At 44.0% G+C, this 25191-nt stretch overlaps 1 protein-coding gene across 6 annotated transcripts in view; it reads right to left on the minus strand.

The window, feature by feature from the left end:
* LOC137424410 (sarcolemmal membrane-associated protein) overlaps window positions 1-25191 on the minus strand; it is a 274679-nt gene that overhangs the window by 99617 nt on the left and 149871 nt on the right. For all 6 annotated transcript variants that reach the window (XM_078775449.1, XM_068111836.2, XM_078775451.1 and 3 more), the window contains 4 exons: window positions 19436-19486; window positions 19274-19339; window positions 15164-15226; window positions 10584-10643 (listed from right to left, as the gene is read on the minus strand). In XM_078775449.1, coding sequence (XP_078631575.1) covers window positions 10584-10643; window positions 15164-15226; window positions 19274-19339; window positions 19436-19486 — 240 coding nt within the window. The remainder of the gene's footprint in view (window positions 1-10583; window positions 10644-15163; window positions 15227-19273; window positions 19340-19435; window positions 19487-25191) is intronic.

Raw genomic sequence — 25191 nt, forward strand, 5'->3', positions numbered from 1 at the left:
TGTCCATTATGGCACTGCAAACCACATAAACATTAGTTAGGTCCTTAGCGCAACATTAAATAATTCCCTTTCCCTGACAATGACTTCGGAATAAATGGACAGGAAGCCAGGCCAAAAACACCGCCACAATGGGCCGCCACCGTTTACACCTCCAAGGCCTACAAACCTCGCCTGGCACGTGTTATAACACAAGGACCGCGGGGGTCGGTGAGCGAGAGTGGAGCATGCCGCAGAGGGCGTGGCCGGGGCGAGCCGGCGAGTTGGGAGGCTGTGATTGGCTGAGGAGTGCGCCAATGTGACGTCATCGGCGAGAGATATATGCGACGGTCGGACGCTATTTCGTGACACACACGGCAGCGCACACAGGGCACACAGGACACACGGCAGCACACGGAGTTCGGCGCAGTTCGTTGATCAGTTGGCACTGAACAAAGCAGTGAACAGTTGGCACTTGGCTGCCAGCACTCCCGCAGAGAGTCGAGTCGAGTGGAGTTCAAAGGAGTCCTTCCTGGCCCTGGTCGAGTGGAGATCGTTTGCTCTGTGCAGCCCTGCGTTGGACCTTTGGAGCAAGGGAGCTCGTGGTGTGGGTGTGCCGTTGAACCGACGAGGCCTGGTGGCGCTTGGAGGCGCGGGGCCGTGTTACACTGAAGACGAAAGGAGCCAGATAAGCCCGATCTCCGCGTTTACACTTTACATGACGAGACGTGTTATTTTCGTATTAATCTCCCTCGTATCGTGTTTGGTATCTGTTGTGTGTGGGATCCCAATTTAGGCTTATTAGAGTTATTAGTACTACCGGCGCGGGCTTTTTCACTGTCTTTACTTTTCATTAATAAATCCTTGTATTATTTTCTGTATATATCTGAACGCAGTTTTCCTGGGTGTTTCATTTTAATAGATAGGGCTGCGGAGCTTCGCTGTGTCCGCCATTCTGCGCGTTTAACTTTAAGTGTTTGATTTGGAATCCGCTATTGAGTTCTCGCCTCGGGAGTTAAAGTCTCGCAATCGGCCATCCGTAACTGTGGTGTTAATCACGGTTACGTAACAATATATATATATATATATATATATATATATATATATATATATACAGACTTGGCATTTAATATGGAATATTTTTTTTTTCTTGACTTGGGTTTACTTTCTTAACTCAGTAGATCAATCTGGTGAGTTTCTTTTACACTTTGGTGATTTATTTGTTAAAAGAACCATGTCACTGATTGTCTGTCGCAGCAAGAAGTCAACAACAGGATTATATCACAGGTGGCGTGGCAAAATGTACGGGCAGGTGCATTTGATGATTGGCTTCACAGTCGGGTATACAAGGGTTGTTGCGTTCTGTATTAGTGGAAAACAACTGCTGCACAGCTCCAAAAGTTATTGCCGCTTCCTCTGGAGATGGTCCGTCAACTCGACAATGCTGTTTGTCATGGAGTGGTGGCTTTACGAAATTACGGCATGAAACAGCGTGCTATTGCTCGGCAGTATGGCATCACTCAAGGTCAGGTGTCAAAGATCCTGAAACGAAATGCTCAGAGGGGTGTCCCTACTCCAATACCGAGGCCAGGACGTCCCCGCAGAACCACAAGGAGGGATGATCGCCAGCTGCACCGGTTAGTCCGCAATGGCCGAACCAAGTCAGCTAATCGGCTTAGGGCTGAGTGGCAGCAACTGACAAATGTGCCTGTATCCAGAAGGCAAGTCAACCAACGACTGGTTCAAGCAGGCTATCGTGCCAGGCGTCCCCTGAGAAAGCCACGCCTGACCAGACAACACCGCCAGCACCGATTGCAGTGGGCCAGAGAGCACCGTCAATGGCAGCCAGGACACTGGAATCACGTGATCTTCAGTGACGAGTCTAGATTTCTGGTCTATCATCAAGATGGCCGCGTCCGAGTGCGCAGACAAGTGCATGAAGCCTACAACGAAGATTGTATAGTGCAAACAGTCCAAGCTGGAGGTGGTGGGGTGACCGTTTGGGCTGCTTTTCAGGCAGGGGGCAAAACTGACCTGGTTGTTCTGAATGGAAACCTGAACCAGTTCAAGTACAGGGCCATTCTGGAAGAAACATTGCTTCCATTTGCTCGTGCAACCTTTCGAGGAAACTTTGTCTTCCAAGATGACAATGCACGGCCTCATCGTGCTCGCATGATCCAACACTTTCTTGCTGACCGTGGTGTAGAGCATATGGAGTGGCCTGCCATGTCCCCGGATATGAATCCGATAGAGAACTTGTGTGCAGAATTAACGCGTCAAATCGACCACTTGGACGAGCAGCCCACCTCTGTGCGTGAATTGCAGCAGGCTATTGTCACTGTATGGCAAGCGATTCCTGTCCAAACCTTGGCAAATCTCGTGAACAGCATGCTTCAACGTGTACGTGCTCTCCTGAATGCTCGTGGGGGTTACACGAAGTACTGAACTGTAATTTTACTGTTCGTAATCCCAGTCGTAATTTAACTTTTGTTTTTGTTAAAAAATTTTTTTGCTAATGTGCAAAATAAAGAGATACTTCTGGAAAACGTACAGAAGTTTAACACAGTACTGTCCATGAATTGAGTTCGATATCAGTTTACATCACTTTCAAGGATCAATTTATTTGCCTCGAAATGTCAAATGTGGTTTTTGTTTCTTTTAAAGGTCACATTAACAAAATCTAGAATAATTTCAACATAATTCCAATGAACTTTTGGTTCTAAGACATCTTGAAAAGTAAGTTCACCCCCACAAAAAAAATATTCCATATTAAATGCCAAGTCTGTATGTATGTATGTGTATATATATATATATATATATATATATATATATATATATATATATATATATATATATATATATATATATACCAAATTCAATTTGACCAAATTCAAAAATCAACCGCATATTAACGGCTTAAAATAATCCTGTAAGCAATGCTGGATTATAACTCAAGTCTTTAGAAAATCAGGAACAATAATTACATTTAATTAAAAGTTAAACTTGTAAACAATTAAATTGTAAATTAAATTAAAACTGCAAATATATTAAAGCAAAAAATTTTTTTAAACATAAAATAAAATTGCCATTATATCAAGATCATCACATGTGGCCCTATGCGGTAAACAGGATTGCGGGATGGAGGGAGGTTATAGGGGGGGATAGAATGGGGGGGGGGGGAAACCAGAGGAGGGGTGGAAGCGGAGGTGGGGGGGGGGGGGTTGGGGAGAGGGGTGGTTTGGAAGGAGGGGGGGAGGGGGAGGGGGCAAATTGTCCGAATAAAAACCTTGTGTGACATATTATGTGGACTCGTTGTTCAAAGTACGGAATGCCTGCTTCGTTTACACAAGAGTGGGTCAAACGCTACCGGTAAGTCAACTACCTCTTGTGTGATCGAGGTAACAGTTTCTTCTGTGTGCCAAGCCTCCAAAACACGTCTTCTGTTTCTGTTGGGTGTGGAACCCAAAATATTAACCCTATCCCATAAAGGTGTGTGGCCTTCCTTAAGGCCGTGTTTGGCAATAGCAGATCTGCTGGGAAAATTACATTCAAATGCTTTTTGGTGTTCAGCAATACGTTGACCGAAGGTCCTCCAGGTTTCACCCACATACTCAGCTCCACAACCACAGGGTACTACATATACCACCCCTGACCTATCCTTCCTCGGAAGCTTGTCCTTGACCCTCATAAGGGCTTGGCGAAGGGTGAAAACCGGTGTGAAACTCACCCTCACTCCTGCCGATTTCAAAATTCTGCCGACCCTCTGTGAAACCCCCGGTACAAAAGGGAGAACACACAAACCCTTTGGTTGTTCTCTCGGTCTCAGCCTGTTGTGTGGGGAAGCCCTTATCGTTTTCCTGTTGGGTAGCAAGCTGTCAGGATAACCATTTGCCCTTAACACATTTTGAAGATGGTCCACCTCACTGGCGAGTTATGAGGAGATCCCATAACTCGATCTGGCGAGTTATGGGATCGAGTACAACGGAGAGCTCACACTTTCGCGGAGCACACTCGGACATCGGTGGGGAAACGACATCAACGAAAGTTCACAGCATTGGTTGATGAAACCACACACCGCATGACTCCCGTCATTGACGTGAACATTCTTCGGAACCGGTGGGTGGTTAACCGGTCGAGTACGCAGCTCTCGGAGGCACAAACCAGCTTGTTGCAGAAGGGCCTTAATTTTGCCATCACTCGCCGATTTGTTCCGAAAGACACCATTGTATCACGGGTGGAATCTGCGATGATGAATCTTGATAACACCACCAAGAACGAAATCAGATCACGAGTGGCTGCTGTTTTACTTCGCCCTCCGCAATTTTCACGCAACAATTTCAATTTGGACCCGAAAGAACAAGCTTTACGAGAGTTACGCAACATGGATGACGAGGTGTTCTTACCAGCGGACAAAGGACGGGCAACGGTGCTCATGGATCGTCTTGTATACACGAACAAAATGCAGGATATGTTGGCGGACCAAAGTACTTATGAACGGTTAACCGCAGATCCAACGAAGAAGGAGGAACGAAGGTTAAACTCAATGCTTTCCAGATTAAAAGCGACTGATAGACTATCAGCTGCGGCATACAAACGTCTGTACAGCAGTAAGGGCATGGCTCCCAGGGCATACGGGCTCCTGAAAGTGCACAAAGAGGGATTTCCGCTCCGGTTAATCGTTTCCTGTATTAATGGTCCGTCATATGCTCTATCCAAGTTTTTGGCAAACATTTTGAAGCATTTGGTGGGGACAACAGAGCGAACAGTGCACAATAGCACAGTATTTGCTGAAAGAGTGAAGCAGCTCACCATCGAAGCACACGAGACCATGGTTTCGTTTGATGTTGTGTCTTTATTTACCAACGTGCCCATAGCCCTGGCGATTGAGGTGGCAAACCGGCGTTTGATGGAAGATGATCGATGGAAAGAGACTGCGGGAGCTTTAAGCCCGATGGACGTCTGCGACATGCTTTCTACCTGCCTCTCTTCCACCTACTTTGTATTTAATGAGGTATATTACAAGCAGGTTTATGGCACCGCTATGGGTTCCCCGGTATCGGCTGTGATTGCCAACATGGTGATGGAGGATTTGGAGGAACGCACCATTCCAGCCCTGTTAGTGCAACCACGTGTTTGGTTCCGGTACGTGGATGACACATTTGTCATCTGTCACTCGGATGAGGTGGGCATCATACATGAGACCATAAATAAAACGTTTTCCTCCATTGATTTCACCATTGAAGAGGAGAAAAATGGAGCCCTTCCCTTTCTGGATACACTCGTCGCAAGGGATCCCAAAGGAGCCTTAAAGGTAATGGTGTACAGAAAACAAACACACACTGATCGCTACCTTGATTTCAATTCTTGCCATCCAATGGTTCAGGTTTCCATTCAGAACAACCAGGTCAGTTTTGCCCCCTGCACGAAAAGCAGCCCAAACGGTCACCCCACCACCTCCAGCTTGGACTCTTGGCACAATACAATCTTTGTTGAAGGCTTCATGCACTTGTCTGCACACTCGGACGCGGCCATCTTGACGATAGACTAGAAATCTAGACTCGTCACTGAAGATCACGTGATTCCAGTGTCCTGGCTGCCATTGACGGTGTTCTCTGGCCCACTGCAATCGGAGTTGGCGGTGTTGTCTGGTCAGGCGTGGCTTTCTCAGGGGATGCCTGGCACGATAGCCTGCTTGAACCAGTCGTTGGTTGACTAGCCTTCTGGATACAGGCACATTTGTCAGTTGCTGCCACTCAGCCCTAAGCCGATTAGCTGACTTGGTACGGCCATTGCGGACTAACCGGTGCAGCTGGTGATCATCCCTCCTTGTGGTTCTGCGGGGACGTCCTGGCCTCGGTATTGGAGTAGGGACACCCCTCTGAGCATTTCGTTTCAGGATCTTCGACACCTGACCTTGAGTGATGCCATACTGCCGAGCAATAGCACACTGTTTCATGCCGTAATTTCGTAAAGCCACCACTCCATGACAAACAGCATTGTCGAGTTGACGGACCATCTCCAGAGGAAGCGGCAATAACTTTTGGAGACGTGTAGTAGTTGTTTTCCACTAATACAGAACGCAACAACCCTTGTATACCCGATTGTGAAGCCAATCATCAAATGCACCTGTCCGTACATTTTGCCACGCCACATGTGATATAATCCTGTTGTTGACTTCTTGCTGCGACAGACAATCAGTGACATGGTTCCTTTAACAAATAAATCACCAAAGTGTAAACGAAACTCACCAGATTGATATACTGAGTTAAGAAAGTAAACCTAAGTCAAGAAAAAAAAAATATTCCATATTAAATGCCAAGTCTGTATATATGGCCTTTTCAAATGGCCTTTTCGAGAGAAACCTTTATCACATAGAGCATTTGTGGGGTCGTTCTCCTGTATGGATCTTCATATGTAATTTGACATGGCCTTTTTGAGAGAAACCTTTGTCACATATCGAGCATTTGTGGGTCGCTCTCCTGTGTGGATCAACAACACAACAACATGCATTTTAAGGCCATTTTCCCTGCTAGAGCGGGGGTTAGCCTTGCGGTCCCCATGACAATCTTCTCCATTTTGCCCTATTTTCTGCATCTCTCCTTGTTAACCCCCTTGCCTGCATTTCTTCTTCCACCATCTTTAGCCAAGTCTTTCTCGGTCTTCCCCGTCCTCTACTTCCTTCTACATTCATTTCCGTCACTCTTCTCAACCAGTCACTTTCATCCTTCCTCAACACATGACCAAACCATCTCAACCTGTTCCTCTTCACAGCATCAATCACAGGCTCTGTTCCCATCATCTTTCACAATTCATCATTTGTCTTCCGCTCTCTCAACGATACTCCGCACATCCACCGAACCATTCGCATTTCCACCCTTTCCAGCCTTCGTTGCTGCTCTACATTCATGACCTATGCCTCGCTCCCATAAATAATAACACTTCTCACACATGCAGCATACACCTTTCCTGTGTGGATCCTCATATGTAATTTCAAACTGTTGCGATGAGAGAAACCTTTATCACATATCGAGCATTTGTGCGGTCGCTCTCCTGTATGGATCTTCATATGTAATTTGAAATGGCCTTTTTGAGAGAAACCTTCATCACATATCGAGCATTTGTGCGGTCGCTCTCCTGTATGGATCATTCCTGCATATATATATATATATATACAGTAATACCCCGGCCTACGTCATTAATTGGTTCCATAAGCCATGACGTAACTCGGTTTTTGACGTAAACCGGGCGTAATGTCTTAAAAATGCCTTAAAATGAAGACAAACACCGTAATTCGTAAAACTAGAGTAAATAACTGGAGGAGGCTGCGGCTTCGCCGTGAATCTTTGCCGCTCCCCGTCGGGAGTCCCTCCGTTGTTTTCTATCGGTCGGGTCTTCCCCTCGAACGGGGTGACCGGCACGGATGTGTCGACCGTGAGCTGGCTTGTGTGCCGTGTGGCTTCCCGGCCCACTTCACTACGGCGTGCTTTACCCAACGTGTCCAAGCAGTTTCACCGGTGGTCGTGTCGTGTCGTCTCTGACGAACGAACGAGCTTAGGGTTCCGTGAACCCGGTGAACCCGGCCGCCCCGGGGATCGACGCTCGCCTCCGAGTCGTAGGCGTGCCCCGTCTTTCCTCGAGCGGCCGAAGTTGCTTGCTTCTTTCTTTTTGGACGATGCGATATACGCAGAAACGATGACGTACAGGCAGGCATTTGCAAATCCATGCACATGTGCACATGCACACGTCGATCGGTTCTTTACAAGGATATGCATCAACAACAACTTGCTACTCCCTGCACCACAGATGTCAATTTCCCAACAATTTACCTACTCCCTCTACCTAACTTTAAACTACCCTCCCCGGGTATTCGTGAAGGGGTCCATCCTCCCCCATGCACTCCTTCACACCATGCACTCCACACCACTCAATCCACACTACTCACTCCACACACCATTTTTTTTTTTGTATACTGAATCGAGGCTCGTGAAAGAGCTAAAACACACCACATTTATTCCCACACACCAAGTATTCTCTCCATTTATCCACTTGCACCCCATGCAAGTCAATCACTCAACACCATTACACATGTCCTCAATACACCACTCATACACTTTCTCCGGTCATCCCAGACCATTGCCTCATTTCACCAAGTTCAACGATAACCAGATTCTCACACACACAACCATTCTCGACCAATGCCTCATTTCACCAAGTTCATTCCAAAGATCCTCATTCAATTCCTCATTTGCGCCTAAAGCTCATCCTCATACTCACACACATGATACACCAAGACACACCAAGAGCGGCTTCAGCTTGAAGTCGCCGGTGCATTTACCCCCAAGCATTAGCGTTAGCCGCTCCTTCGCGACTTTGTAGCCTGGCATGGTCTTCTCCTCCTTCGAGATAAAGGAGATGATGATGTTGGAGTGACGTAAAGTCGCACATAATGACGTTCGCTGAACTGAAATTTACTCGAGAAGAGTGGCGTAAAGTCGGATTTGACGTAGGTCGAAATGGTGTAAAACGGGGTATGACTCTGTGTGTGTGTGTGTGTGTGTGTATGTGTGTGTGTGTGTGTGTGTGTGTGTGTGTGTGTGTGTGTGTGTGTGTGTGTGTGTGTGTGTGTGTGTGTGTGTGTGTGTGTGTGTGTGTGTACGTGCGTGCGTGTGTGTGAATCCAATTTAAATTCAGACTAACAGCAAAATGTGAAAAAGTCAAGGGATGTGAATACTTTCTGAAGGCACTGTAAAAATATGGAAAACTTACGAGATATATCTGCATTACAAAAGTCCATCTTGCAAGATGAGTTTGCAGAGCAGTGGACAAAAGCATATCCTCTTTCATGTTCAATTCTGAGTTTCTTTCAGCCGTCCTCCAAAAACTCCCAATTTATAATGAACAATGAACATATCTCAAAAAAAATTATTTCTTGAATTCTGACTAGTTTTCTCTGGCAGATCATTACCTTCGCAAAAGCGGAAGGTTATGTTTTGATCGCTGTGTATTTATTTGTATGTCTGTGTGTGTGTATGTTAATCGCATAACTCAAAAAGTATTCAACCGAATTGCATGAAATTTGGTGGGATGATTGGTTATTATACGGGACACATTTGATTAGATTTTGGGAAACAGATTTGCTCAAATTCTGACTATTTTTAACTCGATCGTATTTCACTCAAAGTTATGAGCGACTGAAGAAGAAGATGTCCATCCAGGACGTCATCACTATAACGCGATCTCCCACGATCATTTCAACCTCAAAAAAAATTATAATTGCAGATTTGACAATAGATGAGGCATATTAACAAACGAATGAAACAGATTTGCTCAAATTCTGACTATTTTTAACTCGATCGTATTTCACTCAAAGTTATGAACGACTGAAGAAGAAGATGTCCATCCAGGACGTCATCACTATAACGCGATCTCCCGCGATCATTTCAACCTCAAAAAAAATTATAATTGCAGATTTGACAATAGATGAGGCATATTAACAAACGAATGAAACAGATTTGCTCAAATTCTGACTACTTTTTAACTCGATCGTATTTCACTCAAAGTTATGCGCGACTGAAGAAGAAGATGTCCATCCAGGACGTCATCACTATAACGCAATCTCCCGCGATCATTTCAACCTCAAAAAAAATTATAATTGCAGATTTGTCAAGAGATGAGGCATATTAACAAACGAATGAAACAGATTTGCTCAAATTCTGACTATTTTTAACTCGATCGTATTTCACTCAAAGTTATGAGCGACTGAAGAAGAGGATGTCCATCCAAGACGTCATCACTATAACGCGATCTCCCGCAATCATTTCAACCTCAAATGAAATTCAAATTGCAGATTTGTCAATCGGGGAGGCATATTAACAGACGAATGAAACAGATTTGCTCAAATTCTGATTTTTAAAAATCGATCGCATTTCACATAAAGTTTGAGGTACTAAAGAAGAAGAAGATTCGTTTAGCTTCTCAGATAAAATAAATAATTCTGTCTGCAATTTCAGGTTAATTACCTTCGCAAAAGCGGAAGGTTATGTTTTGATCGCTGTGTATTTATTTGTATGTCTGTGTGTGTGTGTGTGTGTATGTTATTCGCATAACTCAAAAAGTATTCAACCGAATTGCATGAAATTTGGTGGGATGATTGGTTATTATACGGGACACATTTGATTAGATTTTGGGAGCAATCGGGTCAAAGGTCAAGGTCAAGGTCACGAAAAGGTCAAAATCGTATTTTTACCATAGCGCGGTCAATTTTTATCCAATTGGCATGCAACTAATGCCAAAATGTTCAGAATTCAATGCCCGATCTTGTGATATACGACATGACCCAGTGAAGACATTACCCTTGTTAGCGGTTGGGGGTCAAAGGTCAGGGGGGTCACGACCTTGCAAAATGTGCGTTTTTTGTCATAACTCGGTCAATTCTTATCCGATTTGCATGAAATCAGCACCAAACTGTTCACTGTTCTGTTCCCTACACTCCCATGCCAAGTACAGAACAGTAGCTGCGGCGAAGGTATGCGCTCTACCGAGTGCCCGTTCTAGTTGAATATGTTTGAACAACACCAAGTTAATCTCCATCATGAACAATGTCCTACCTTCGATGTTTGAAAACATGAGTTTCTTCTGTGCAACATCAAGCAAGGCTTTGAGTTTTGCTGCAGAAAAGAAAAGGAAGACAAGGAAAAAGCAGTTGGTGAAATGTGCACTTGCTTGGATGGCAGGTACAGTCACACGAAAAAGTAAGTACACCCCATGTAAAGTTTTGACTTTTTCAACATCCAGCTATTTGATCTTCATTTCAACAATATTGAAAGATAAAGGTGATATAATGTAACAAATATCATGAAACATTTACATTTTGTCGTCCATTGTATAATTTAAATGAACATAAATGCAAGTTTCGCATGTGGAAAAAGTAAGTACACCCTTGGCTCCAATAGGTGGTAATGCCCCCTTTGGCAGAAACAACCTCAAGTAGGCGTTTCTTATAACTGTCTACCAGTCTCTGACATCGACTGGGAGAAATTTTTGCCCACTCCTCCATGCAGAATTCTTTCAGCTGTGCGATGTTTGAGGGGTTTCTTGCATGCACAGCTCGTTTCAAATCCCCCCACAACATCTCGATGGGATTTACATCCGGGCTTTGACTTGGCCATTCCAGAACCCTCAATTTCTTTCTTTTCAGCCATTCCTTGGTGGATTTACTGGTATGTTTAGGGTCATTGTCATGTTGCAAGGTCCATCTTCGGTTGAGCTTAAACTTTCTGACAGATGGCCTCACATTATCCTCAAGCACCCTCTGGTACAATGAAGAATTCATAGTGGATTATATGATGGTGAGCTGCCCAGGCCCTGATGCAGCAAAGCTGCCCCAAACCATAATATTTCCACCACCATGCTTTACAGTTGGTATCAGGTTCTTGTGGTCAAATGCTGTCTTTGGTTTTCGCCAAACATGTCTTCTGGTACTGTGGCCAAATAGCTCTACCTTTGACTCATCTGTCCAGAGCACATTGTTCCAGAAGTGCTGGTCTTTGCCTAGGTGTTGACTGGCAAACTTTAGTCTTGCCCTGATGTTCTTTCTGACCAGCAAAGGTTTTCTCCTGGCACACCTCCCATGTAGATCAAATTTGTGCAGCCTCTTTCTAATGGTAGACTCGTGCACTTTGACATCAACAGTGGCAAGAGCTAACTGTAGGTCCCGTGATGACATTCTGGGGTTCTTGGAGACTTCTTTCAGCATCTTGCGATTTGCTCTCGGGCTGAACTTGCTGGGGCGGCCTGGCCTGAACAAGTTGGCAGTTGTTTGGAATCTTCTCCACTTGTAGATGATCTTCCGGACAGTCAAATGATTGATTTCAAATTGTTTGGAGATCTTTTTAAATCCCTTCCCAGTCTCATAGGCATCTATAACCTTCTTTCTGAAGGCCTCAGAGAGCTCTTTTGATCTAGGCATGGTGACGCCGCACACTTCAACAACAAAGAGCAAACCAAACTAAATGTCTGAGGTTTAAATAAGACAGGTTCCTCCAAGATCCTCTCTAACGATGTTCTAATCATTTGCACCTGAGCTGGTGCACCTGATTCTAATTTTAGGTGTTTAAAGTAGTGATAAATGTAGGGGTGTCCTTTCTTTTTCCACATGCGAAATTTGCATTTATGTTTATTTAAATTCTACAATGGACTACAAAATGTAAATGTTTCATGATATTTGTTATATTATATCACCTTTATCTATCAATATTGTTGAAATGAAGATCAAATAGATGTATGTTGAAATGTGTTGAACAAGTCAAAACTTTACATGGGGTGTACTTACTTTTTCACGTGACTGTATATCAACAACAATAACACATGTTACAACCACCAGTTAGTTACTTGTTGGCTGTCAAATCATACAAGGTATATGCCATGGGCACGAAGCCTGCTGGAGCTTCTAATATTTTCCCTACAAATGTCATTACATCCTTTACACTTCTAGCTTCTTTCCTAAGAACACAAAATGTTAGACAGCAAAATATAATGATCCTGCAAGTGGGGAGGTCAAATATTTGTTGGCCGTTGAGGTTTGTTCGCCTTTTTTTGTTGTTGGTCAATGAGGTCTCCCTCAGCTACTCTGCAATGTTGCTGGCAGATGAGGCTGAACTGGAGGCATCATGAGAAACGAAAAACTTCGTGTTAAAATTGCAGAGTAGATGGGGACAAAATTAACATCAATACTCGGCAGTATTGCACCAATATAAAAACCACCTTTAGAGGCCATTTTTCCCCGCAAGCGGGGGTTGGCCTTTTTTCGGGGACCGTGGTTGTTGTTGTTTTTTTTGGTCCCCTTTTTGAAGCAATGTTTTATGGCCGGATGCCCTTCCTGCCGCCAACCCTTCTTGTCGCCTTTTTACGACAAACAGGGAATTACCAGTGAACTGGTACTCAATTTGCCGACCTCAGAAGGATGACAGGCTGAGTCAACCCCCCTGGCGTTAATTCAGCGATCGACCGGGATTCAAACCCAGGATCCTAGGATCCTAAGCTGGCACCCTAGCCGCTAGCCCAACACCAGGCACCAATATAGATTAATAAAAACCTTTTAAATTAGAACAACACTCTTCGACGTCACGACGTCGACCGTTATGCCTCCGCCCACATTATTACATCAGTATAACACTCTGTGAAGAGAAACAGGTTGAGATGGTTTGGTCATGTGTTGAGGATGGATGAAAGTGACTAGTTGAGAAGAATGATGGAAATGAATGTAGAAGGAAGTAGAGGACAGGGAAGACCGAGAAAGACTTGGCTTAAGGCGGTGGAAGAAAAGCGGGCAAGGGGGTTAACAAGGAGAGATGCAGAAAATAGGGCAAAATGGAGAAGATTGTCATGGGGACCACAAGGCTAACCCTTGCTCTCGCAGGGAAAATGGCCTTAAAAAGACTGTTGTTGTTGTTGTTGTTGTTGTACTCTGCAGTATTGCACCAATAAAAAATTAATAAAAACATTTAAAACTAGAACGACACTCTTCGACATCACGACGTGACCGATATTCCTCCGCCCACATTATTACATCATTATAACACTTGTACCAAGTTGATTTAAATCCATTCAGCTGGTCTCAAGTTATCACCTTAATACCTGATATGACCTCTGACCTTTGACCTATTGACCCCAAAATGTAATCAGCTGACATTGTAATGATACTATACATACGTTATAGACGATCTAACATTCTAAATAGAACGTATGGGCAAATGTGTCTAGCGGCCAAGCCCCCATCAGGCTGACTGACAGTCGTAGTCTCGCCAACCCCTCTGTGCTCCCTTCCTATTCCTTCACAAAGGAATGCAGTTTAGCGAAATTTCGTGGAATCCTTTCAAGCTATTAAAATTCCGATATCAAAGGATGCTGCACCAAGTAAAACGCTGTCGGATGGTATGTCATTTGCATTGAGAGAGGCCGCTCGGAAATATCCCATCTGAAGATTATTGTTGACTAGCCGAAACCCGTGGAACATCCACGGAAGGGAGGATGTGGTGTATGGATAGAGTGTACCATTATGGATGGCATAGGGGATTTGCTTGTCCGAGTAAGAGTTAGGAAGAAAGATGAGAATGAAGAGTGCGTATATGAACAACGATCACCGACACCGGCACAAATGCATGCTCTGGATTGTCCACTTAGTGGACGGCTTGCTTTCGCCTTCGCCTGTCCAATCAGCGGACGGCTTGCTTCGCCTTCGCCCAGCAGACGCCAATATGATGGCGTCGTAAGATGGCGTCGTATCGGCAGTTAATCGGATGCTTTTGGGCCCGAACGTCGGCTAATTCAGATTTTTCGAGTCTGTCTGTACGTGATAAACAAAGAGCGCGGTTCGTAGATCGTAAATCCATTAGTGCCGTGGGCATCGGGTCACTGGGTGCGGCGTAAAAGGTATAACAAAGTCGAGTCCTTACGGTATTATTATATAGATGATGATGATGAAGAAGAAGATTTTCCGGTTTTGACCGATCTGTTTATTTATTTATTTTTCCTTTTTTGCTTTTTTTTTTTTTTTTTTGCTTTTGCCATGGTCTGGAGTACTGAAAAGTGATCCCTGCCTCGACAATCAGTTGAACAGACGAGGTCGGCTCTCATATGTGTAGCCCAAGTGACTTTTTAGAGAAGATACTCCAACTTTCGTTTTTTATGTAGTGGATGGGACTGATATTTTTTTCCGCACTATCCCTACATGGAGAGTAATAGCACACTACACTCTCTGATGGGTGGGTGTTCAAAAGAAAACTGATACAAGTGGAGCAGCTGTGAAAACAAATACGCAATCTCCACCAGGCTGAACAGTATACAATTTGTAGCCAACTGATAGGCTGGATCTTCATCCAGATATTCACCAAAAATCTAATCAACTCATCCTTGTCACACACAAAACCTGTCCACCAAGTTTCGTCTGAATCTGTCCATAACTTTTTGAGATATCTTGCTTACAGACACACAAACAGACAAACAGGGGTGAAAATGTGACATCATTCTACCTTTGGTGGCAGAGGTAAAAATTGTTTGCAGTATATACAGCAGAAAAACGTCAATTATTGCATACAAATCAAACATTCCTCATACTTTACACCAGAGCATTTTTCTCTCACCACTGTCTGCTCAACGTAAATTTGCAAACTTAGAACGGTTGCATTACCTTTGGCCTCCTTCTGTTCATCATCCAGCAGCAAGTTGGAATCTGCTGATCTGCTCAGCCTGACTGAAAGAACAACACAAAAGCAATAACAATGAAGGCGGCAGATGTCCAGTGGGTATAAAAGTGGGTATAAAAGTTTGGAAATACAATTAATGCAAAGAGCACCACACCAAAGGCATTTTTCAGGAGACGAAGATTAACCACAAAAGTTCATTGTCTATTACAAGGCAAATGGTATAATAAATACATGAGCTGAAAACTGCTAAAATAATGTAGGATTTATGAGTTGAAATTTTGATTTTACGTATTAAAAAAAAAAAAAAAAAAAAAAATTGCAGTGTCTTTATGGCAAAATCATAATTAATACTCCATTCCACCCTGGTGTTGGCTTTGCGGTTAGGGTGCCGGCTTGGTATCCTAGGATCCTGGGTTCGAATCCCGGTCGATCGCTGAATTAACGCCAGGTGGGTTGACTTAGCCTGTCATCCTTCCAAGGTCGGCAAATTGAGTACCAGCTTGCTGGGATGAATGATCCCGGTGTGTACCCCAGTTTAGAATAGGTACACCGTATCCCTGCGCATCGTAAGAGCGTGACCAAGGGTTAGCGTCAGGAAGGGCATCCGGCCATAAAAACATTGCCTCAAACAGGGAACCATGATTGTCATGGGGCTCGCAAGGCTAACCCCCGCTCTAGCGGGGAAAATGGCCTTAAAACGATCATTCATTCATTCATTCATTCATTCATTCCACCCGTCGCCACCACGACCACATATATTCCTTTCAAATCAGCTATTATAAACATTTCCTTCTCTCAGAAATGGAGCTATATTGTGCTCTTCTTGTTATGCATGTGAGGAGTTTATTGCATTTTGGAAGGTCAGAATCCATAAATATAAAAAAGCTAGAACAGCACTCAGTGAAGAGCATACCTCCACCAGGTGAACAGTTTACGTTTTGTATCCCAGAGTAGACTAAAAAATCACAACACAGAATCACATTTAATCAAAATCATCCGTCCACAACTTTTTGAGATATCCTGCTATGTATTGTTTTGGCCCGATCTCCAAATGGTGACGAATCACTTAAAAATTCTACTAGCCGGATCCGGATCTTCACCAAAATTGAATCGATTCTTCCTTGTCACACACACAACCTGTCCACCAAGTTTCATCCAAATCGGTCAATAACGTTTTGAGATATCCTGCTATATGTTGGTTTTAGCCCCATCACTCAATGGTGCAGAATCACTTAAAAATTTAAATAATTCTCATATCCGAATCCATATTCAGATTTTCACCAAAATCGAATTGAATCTTCCTTGTCACACACACAACCTGACCACAAAGTTTCGTCCAAATTCGTTCATGATTTTTGAGATATCCTGCTATGTATAGTTTTTGGCCCAATGTCCCAATGGTGAAAAAATACTTTAAAAATTCTAGTAGCCAAATCCGGATCTTCACCAAAATGTAATAATTTCATCCTTGTCACATACGCTACATCTCTGCCAAATTTCGTCCGAATCCGTCCACAACTTTTTGAGATATCTTGTTCACAAACAAACGGACAAACAAACGAACAAACAGACAGACAGACAGACAGGGGTGAAAACATAACCTCCATCCACCTTTGGTGGCGGAGGTAATAAATAAAATCCTCAATATCCAAAAAAATACATTTCCACGCATCGTGCTGTGCAGCATATTTTAATGGTGTATCATACACATTAATTTGTAATGGTCGCAGGATTCTAACGATCACTGCACTGCCAGGCAGGTAGTGGACGAGAAGTCACCACATCAGCTTGTAATTTTGCATGCAGGTCAGTAGTTTAAGAACCAGGCGGTTGCTGGTGAATCCCTCTGTCAAAATGGCTGAGCAAAACATTACAGGCTCCTGCCTTAAATACTGCCTCAATGTGCGAACCAAATTTACCATTCTAACGGATTTATTCCAATTTACTATTGTACGCTACGAGTTCCCGTTTCCCCAAAGGCCACAAAACAGGTTCTCATTACACAGGGTTTATTAACAAGAAATAAGTAGGGGTGGGGGGACGAAAGAGAAACGGCCGCAAGCAGCGATAATGGACAAATCCATTAATGAAAATAACCCATCATGTCCATGGTGCGAATGGTGGGACTTATTTATCTATCTTATCTTACTCGAATGGGGGCTCACAAGACAAGTAGAGAGAAAGAAGGAACACAAATAAGCTCAGGTGTGTGGAAGGGTCCAGCTTGGCCAGCATTAGTTGGCGGACGTTAAACATCCCACGGTGTCTTCCCTCAGCAAAGAGTAGGTGAGCGAGTCATTGCCGGCACTGTGGCCAAATTCAAATTCCTTACGGAGTACTTCTCAAAAGGCAATGGCAAACCATCGAGTGCAATCTTTCATGGAACTGTGCCGGTTGTACTGATACTGATAAAACTACATAAAGAATGTAGTTTTTCTTAAAACGTTTGTATAACCTATGTGACATCATATATTACGTACTAAAATCTATATAGCGGACTATGATGTAGGGAAGCATGTTTTAATGGTGTATAATATGTATTAATTTGTAATGGTCGCAGGATTCTAACGACCACCGAACTGCCAGGCAGGTAGTGGACAAGAGGCCACAACATGAGCCCGTAATTTGTAAAGGGGCAAACACAGAATGGATCAAGATGGAACAGAACAAAATGACCAGTACAAAGAGAGGGGGGAAACACACCAACAAAAACAAGAGGGCGACTTGGACAAATAAGGGATGTGTGAAAGAATGAGGGGAGGGACAACAGATGGGGTGGACAGGATATGGATACAGAAGCAAACCCTCACAAAGGAAAAACTGAAAACTTGAGGATGAAGGGTAATGGGGATAGAAAAGATCATGGTTTTGGATGGGGGATAATCTGAGATGGTGGTGAACATCTGTCTTGAAGACCTGGAGGGAAGAATGAGATTGAAGAGAATGTTGGAGATGGTTCCACAGGTGGGGAATAAAAGCGGAACTAATGAGTGGAGGTAAGCAGTGATTCTGATTTTGGGAGTTTCACCAGAATGGGGTTGATGGTGGACCACGTGCACTCTGCAGAAACCTGGGAGATACAAAGCACGGAAAGAGCAGAGAGTGCAAGACAGGAAAAGAGGCCGCGGAAGACAGAGACCACCGACCTGTCAGTGATGGGAAAGTAATAGGCCCAAAGAATCAGCTTCATCATGGAAGATTCCCATCATCTTGAAGGCCTTGGTCTCCATGGCTTTAAGCTGAGCAACGCAGAGGCACTAGCCCAGAGGGGAGAGCAGCACTCCATCAAGCTGTAGATGAAGGCCTTGTAGGTACATAAGAGTTCAGGTGTGCCAAGGAAGGACCATGCATGACGGAGGATGCGCAGTTAGCAACTGGCTTTGGGGGTCAACTTTGAAATGTGATTTGCCCAAGAGAGATCATCGCTAATAGTGAGAACCAAGAGTTTGATTGAATGGACCTCTTCAAGAGGAATGTTAAGAAATATATGGGAGCGTTTGCCAGACAAGCCTTTCGGGGGGAGAGACAGGGAGACAGAGAGAGAGACAGAGACAGAGAGAGAGAGACAGAGAGAGAGAGAGAGAGAGACAGAGACAGAGAAAGAGAAAGAGAAAGAGAAAGACAGAGAAGTAGGAGGGAGGGAGAACGAGGGAAAGAGGGAGGGAGAGGGGGAGAAAGAGAGAGGGAGGAGGGAGGAAGAGAGGGAGGGAGGGAGAGAAGGAGGGAGGGAGGGAGAGAGGGAGGGAGGGAGAGAGGGAGAGAGGGAGGGATAGAGGGAGAGAGGGAGAGAGAGAGGGAGAGAGAGAGGGAGAGAGAGAGGGAGAGAGAGAGGGAGAGAGAGAGGGAGGGAGGGAGAGAGGGAGGGAGAGAGGGAGAGAGAGAGAGGGAGAGAGAGAGGGGGGGGGAGAAAGAGAGAGAGAAGGGGAGAGAGGGAGAGAAGGAGAGAGGGAGAGAGAGGAGGAGAAAGAGAGGGAGAGAGAGAGGGGGAGAAAGAGAGATAGGGAGAGAGAGGGCAGTAATTAAAAAAGAAGATGATCATTTGAGACTCAAATTCTGTGCCTGCAAGTGTACAGGACACTCATGTTCTCACTCACTCTGGAACTGAATGATCTGCTGCAGGAGGTCAGTGCAATTATCCGAGCCAGCTGTGCTGATGTGTTCTGCAAAAACATACGAAAGGAGTTCAAAATATAACAGGCACATGATGCAATTTGAAATCTATTTTCCAGCTATCTGTTGAGAAACTCAAAGCTCACCTTCATCTATTCTCCCGTTCATTTTTGAAGAAATTTCATCAACTGTGCCACCTGTATTGATAAACAATAGGCCACACACTGTCACATTTGAAATTGATAGTTTAATCTGTTCCACTGCTTGCCATTAATACAGACATTACGCAACATCAAATTCTAATTTTCATGAAGCATCGGCAACAATTTCCTGAAACAATTTTGTTGTGAAAACCCCTTAAATGTACATGAGAAGAAAGAAGAAAGGTTGGAATTTAATCACATTGAATATATGTTTAATGCTAACTCATATCAGTAACTTTGGAAACAGACATTTTAGAGGTGAACAACAGGTTTAAAGACTTTTAGAAGGATAAATGAGGATAAATGAGCCTCATGCTTCCAAATCACACAAATGACAATAAAAAAAGGAGAACGGCACTCGGTAGAGCACATACCTCCGCCATGCTAAACATTTTATATTTTGTATCCCACTGATAGGCTGGATCTGGATTCGGACTTGAACCAAAATCTAATCGGTTTGTTCTAGTCACCTAACCAACTCGTCCACCAAGTTTACCCATAACTCGTCCATAACTTTTTAAAATGTGTTATATATCACTTTTTGCCCGATCTCTCAATGGTGATGAATCACTTGAAAATTAAATAATTTCTCGTATCCGAATCCATATTCAGATCTTTACCAAAATCGTACCAATTCTTCCTTGTCACACACACAACCTGTCCACCAAGTTTCGTCCAAATCCGTGCACAACGTTTTGAGATATCCTGCTATGTATCGTTTTTGGCCTTATTCCCAATAGTGAAGAATCACTCAAAAAATTATAATAGCCGGATCCGGATCCAAATCCAAATCTTCACCAAAATCTAATAATTTTGTCCTTGTCACATACACTACCTCTCTGCCAAATTTCGTCCGAATCCGTCTAAAACTTTTTGAGATATCTTGTTCACAAACAAACAAACAAACAGACAAAAGAAAAATCGGTAAGAGGGACTAAAAGGACTTGCCGGAATGTACTTTTTTTAAAAATTGGGCATTTTGGATCAAAATGGCGGGAAATTTATACATGTATATACGCTAAGCAATGGAAGGTAACTGAGTAATTGTATGCATATCACTTGTCCTTTCAGAGTTATAGTGGTTTGAAATATATTTTCAATGAAAACATGGCCCCCTGACCTTTGACCCCAAAAATAATTAAAACTAAGCATTGTTGACCATTTATGCCACAGGTTATAATTAGGGAATTGAATAATGAACATTTTGGTGTTGGTTAGAAGGGAATCGGATAATGTTTGACAGTTATTAGTAAAAAAAAAAAAAAAGACCTTTCAAGGTCACTCAAGGTCAAAGGTCATGGTGCCAAATGAAATGTCGTACGTGACTTCCTATATGCCAGTAACAGTAAGTGTATGCATATCTCTTGTACTTTTAGAGTTATAGTGGTTTGAAATATATTTTAAATGAAAACTTGACCCCGCCGATTTCACATTTTAGGTGACCTTGACAATAAGGATAACAAGAAAAAGAGCAATCAGAGATTGCAAACCCTCGCCAGGATGTATTTTCAGTGGTTTTTAAGGCTTTTGTGTTAAAACAAATATGGCGGCCGAACCACGTGATCGATGACATCATTATTTGTTTTCGAAACTAATTTATTACTAGATTATGCTCAATAAATTTCATCTTGATCAGATGAAGTTTTGTACTTGTCGAATTATGACGTCATAATGGAGGCACCTATGACATCATCATTAACATATTTTATTCCCCATGGAGAGTTCTTTACAATGAGCTATGTCTCAATTTTTTCTATTCAGCACTTTCGGAGATATAGAGGTGCAAAGTTTTTCGGTTTTTCCAAGATGGCGGCCGAACCACGTGACCGATGACGTAATCATTTTTTTTTTTTTTCTCCACCAGTTTATGCCGACATGGCGCTCAAGAAATTGCATCTTGATTGGATGAAGTTTTGTACTTGTCGAATTATGATGTCATAATGGAGGCCTTGGGCCTAGAGAGTTAAAAATTGGGCAGTCTATTCCAGGGCAAGGCAAATATGTGTGTAAGTATGGCGATGTTATGTGCAACGATGTAGATGTAGTACTGCACACAAACACAGACAAACAGACAGACAGACAGACAAACCAACCAACCAACATACTTGCCGGAATCAAACAGACAGCGTTGAAAACAACCTCCATCCACCTTAGGTGGCAGAGGTAAACATACATACATGTGTAGTTATCCCTAAACGGAACTCCCCGAATTGGAAGTCAGACCACATGAAAAAATCCCCGAACTACTACCTTCTTTTCCCAATGCGCTAAAAGTCGATTAATAGCATCCGGCTATTTGCCATCATAGTAATTACCATGGTAATCAACTCCACTTCCCGTGGCTTGTCCAACTTTCTGTTTGACGCAGGTAAGTGGACCTGTCCACGGGGTGCTGCCGGCTATATACCCCACCCATTAATTACTGCCCTCAGAGAAAAAATAAAGATGGAAACTACGATTTAAAAAAAAAAATTTTTTTGTATACTGAATCGAGGCTCGTGAAAGAGCTAACATTTACTTCACAAACAAATCGACCAGACAAACAAAATACACAAAAAGAGGGAGCGGAAGACAAGATGGGGAGAAAAGGGGAAGCACACAAACACAACATCCGAGAGCAGGGAGATGTGTGGAAGGGAGAGAGCCCGGGGGGAGGAGGCATGGGAAGGGGGGGGGGGAGGGGGAAGTATAAAGCACAAGGACACCAAGGACTTCCAGGACAGAAGTTGGTATTTCAAAAAGTGGAATTGGGGTGAAATTAGTGGGGGTAGAAAAGATCAAGGTTTTGGATGGGGGAAGATAAGAGATGGTGGTGAACAGCTGTTTTAAAGACTTGGAGGGTGGAGTGGGATTGAAGAGAGTGAGGGAGTTTGTTCCAGAGGTGGGAGAAAAGAGGAATGAAGGAGTGAAGGTGAGCAGAGAGTCTTGATTTTGGCAGTTTAACCAAAAGAGGGTTGCAGGCAGATCTTGTGCGACCTGTAGGAATATTTGCAGGACAGAGCCCAGAGAGAGCTGGGGGGGCAAGGCCAGAGAGGAGTCGGTAGAAGACGGAAAGACCACCAACCTGCCTGCGGTGAGTGAGTGAGAGGCCCTTGGAGTTAGCTTCATCGCGGGAGATTCCAATGATTCTGAATGCTTTGGTTTCAACAGCGCGAAGGCGAGCTAGGTGTGAGGCAGGAGCACCAGCCCAGAGGGGAGAGCAGTATTCCATTGAGCTGCGGATGAAAGCCTTGTATGTGGTGAGGAGCTCAGGTGTGCCAAGGAAGGACTTCGCACGACGGAGGATGCCCAGTCGGCGACTGGCTTTGGAGGCCAGATTTGAAATGTGGTTTTTCCAGGAAAGATCATGGCAGATAGTGAGACCCAAAAGCTTGAGTGACAGAACTTCTTGGAGAGGATTATTCAGAAAGTGGATGGGAGGGTTGTCCAGTCGGTCTTTTCGGAGAGACATCGTAAGAGTGTGAGATTTGTCAGGATTGAAAGACATGTTCCACTTGTTTGCCCAGTCTGTGATTTTGTCAGGGTCTGCAGAGAGTGAGGAGGCTGCAGACTGCCGATCTGAGGGATGAAGAATGGAGCGACAGAGTAGAGACACCAGGCTTTGCTTTATAAGTATAAAGTTTATGCATGATTTACGGCAAGATGCCCTTCCTGATGCCAAACATTAATTTCAGAGTGGATATATGTACACAGCAAACTCTTGTCATTTGCGAGATTGCTGTTCACGACACAGGACCTAAATAGGTCACCATTTTAACGGCGTAGCCCGTAGGGCAATGCTGTCTACAACAGCGTTTGTCTGTCCGTATGTATGTATGTATGTATGTATGTATGTATGTATGTATGTATGTATATATGTATGTATGTATGTATGTATGTATGTATGTATGTATGTATGTATTGTTGCGGTTCTGTGAACCGGCCCCAAAGGTTATTGCAATCAACATACAGGTCCCTCAGTGTCATTATTAGCTCCTTCGTTTCAGATTAGAATAGCTCCTTCCCCTGGTGTAGTGGCTTAGTATGTGAATATAATGCGTTTGTGCAGGGTAGGGAGGTTGTTTTCCCCATTTTCCTCCCTTTTTTTTTTTTTAGGAGTAATTGGAAACTTACAAGGTACTTAGGGCACAAGGTACTTAGGGGTACCTTGTGCCGTGTATAACCGGTAGGCAAGGCATAGGTTAAGCCTGCCTCTCGTGCATTTTCTTTGCTTTATTTAACAAAAAAACAAAAAAACAAAAACACCTTTAGAGGCCATTTTTCCCTGCAAAGCGGGGGTTGGCCTTTTTCGGGGACCGTGGTTGTTGTTGTTTTTTGGTCCTTTTTTGAAGCAATGTTTTACGGCCGGATGCCCTTCCTGCCGCCAACCCTTTTTGTCGCCTTTTACGACAAGCAGGGAATTACCAGTGAGCTGGTACTCAATTAGCCGACCTCGGAAGGATGACAGGCCGAGTCAACCCCCCCTGGTGTTAATTCAGCGATCAACCGGGATTCGAACCCAGGATCCTAGGATCCTAAGCTGGCACCCTAGCCGCTAGCCCAACACCAGGCTTTGCTTTATAAGTATAAATTATTTATAAATATATATATATTTCTTTGCTTTTTATAAATTTCTTTATAAATGCACACTCTCACTTTGTCTCTCCGAAAAGACAGTCTGGACAACCCTCCCATCTATTTTCTGAACAATCCTCTCCAAGAAGTTCTGTCACTTAAGATTTTGGTTCTCACTATCTACCATGATCTTTCCTGGGAAAACCACATTTCCAAGCTGGCCTCCAAAGCCAGTCGCCGACTGGGCATCCTCCGTCGTGCGGTCCTTTCTGGGCATTTCTGAGCTCCTCACCACATACAAAGCTTTCTTCCGCAGCTCAATGGAATACTGCTCTCCCCTCTGAGCTGGTGCTCCTGCCTCACACCTAGCTCGGCTTCACGCGGTTGAAACCAAAGCTTTCAGAATCATTGGAATCTCCCGCGATGAAGCTGATTCTGAGGGCCTCTCACTCACCGCAGGCAGGTAGGTAGGTGGTCTTTCTGTCTTCTACCAACTCCCATCCGGCCTAGCTCCCCCAGCTGTCTGTTGTCTGTCCTCCAAATATTCCTGCAGGACACACAAGATCTGCCAGCAACCCTCTTCTGGTGAAACTGCCAAAATCAAGACTCTCTGCTCACCTTCACTCCTTCATTCCTCTTTACTCCCACCTCTGGAACAAACTCCCTCACTCTCTTCAATCCCACTCCTCCCTCCAGGTCTTTAAAACAGCTGTTCACCACCATCTCTTATCTTCCCCCATCCAAAACCTTGATCTCTTCTACCCCTGTCAATTCAAATCCTGGAAGTTCTAGCAGTGTCCATGTGTTTTATACCTCTCCTACCCCGCCCCCCCCCTCCATCCTCCCCCTCCCCCTCCAACGCCCCCCCCTCCTCCCCCACTTTTCCATGCCTCCTCCCCCCAAGCCCTCTCGCTCCCACAGATCTTCCGATGTCCCTGTTCTCTGCTGTTGTACTTGTGTTCTTCCCTCTCTCTCCCCATCTTGTCTCCCGGTCCCTTTATTGTATGTTTTGTGTGTCTGTTTGTTTTTTTGTGATGAATGTTAGCTCCTACACAAGCCTCGATCTTGTATACAAAAAAAATAAAAAAATAAAGAGTCATATCTGGTCGGAGTTTGTTTTCACCTTTCTCAATTTGACTTGTAGT

This window comes from Myxine glutinosa, chromosome 4, assembly GCF_964187855.1.
Source record: "Myxine glutinosa chromosome 4, kmMyxGlut1.1, whole genome shotgun sequence".
Lineage (NCBI taxonomy): Eukaryota > Metazoa > Chordata > Myxini > Myxiniformes > Myxinidae > Myxine > Myxine glutinosa.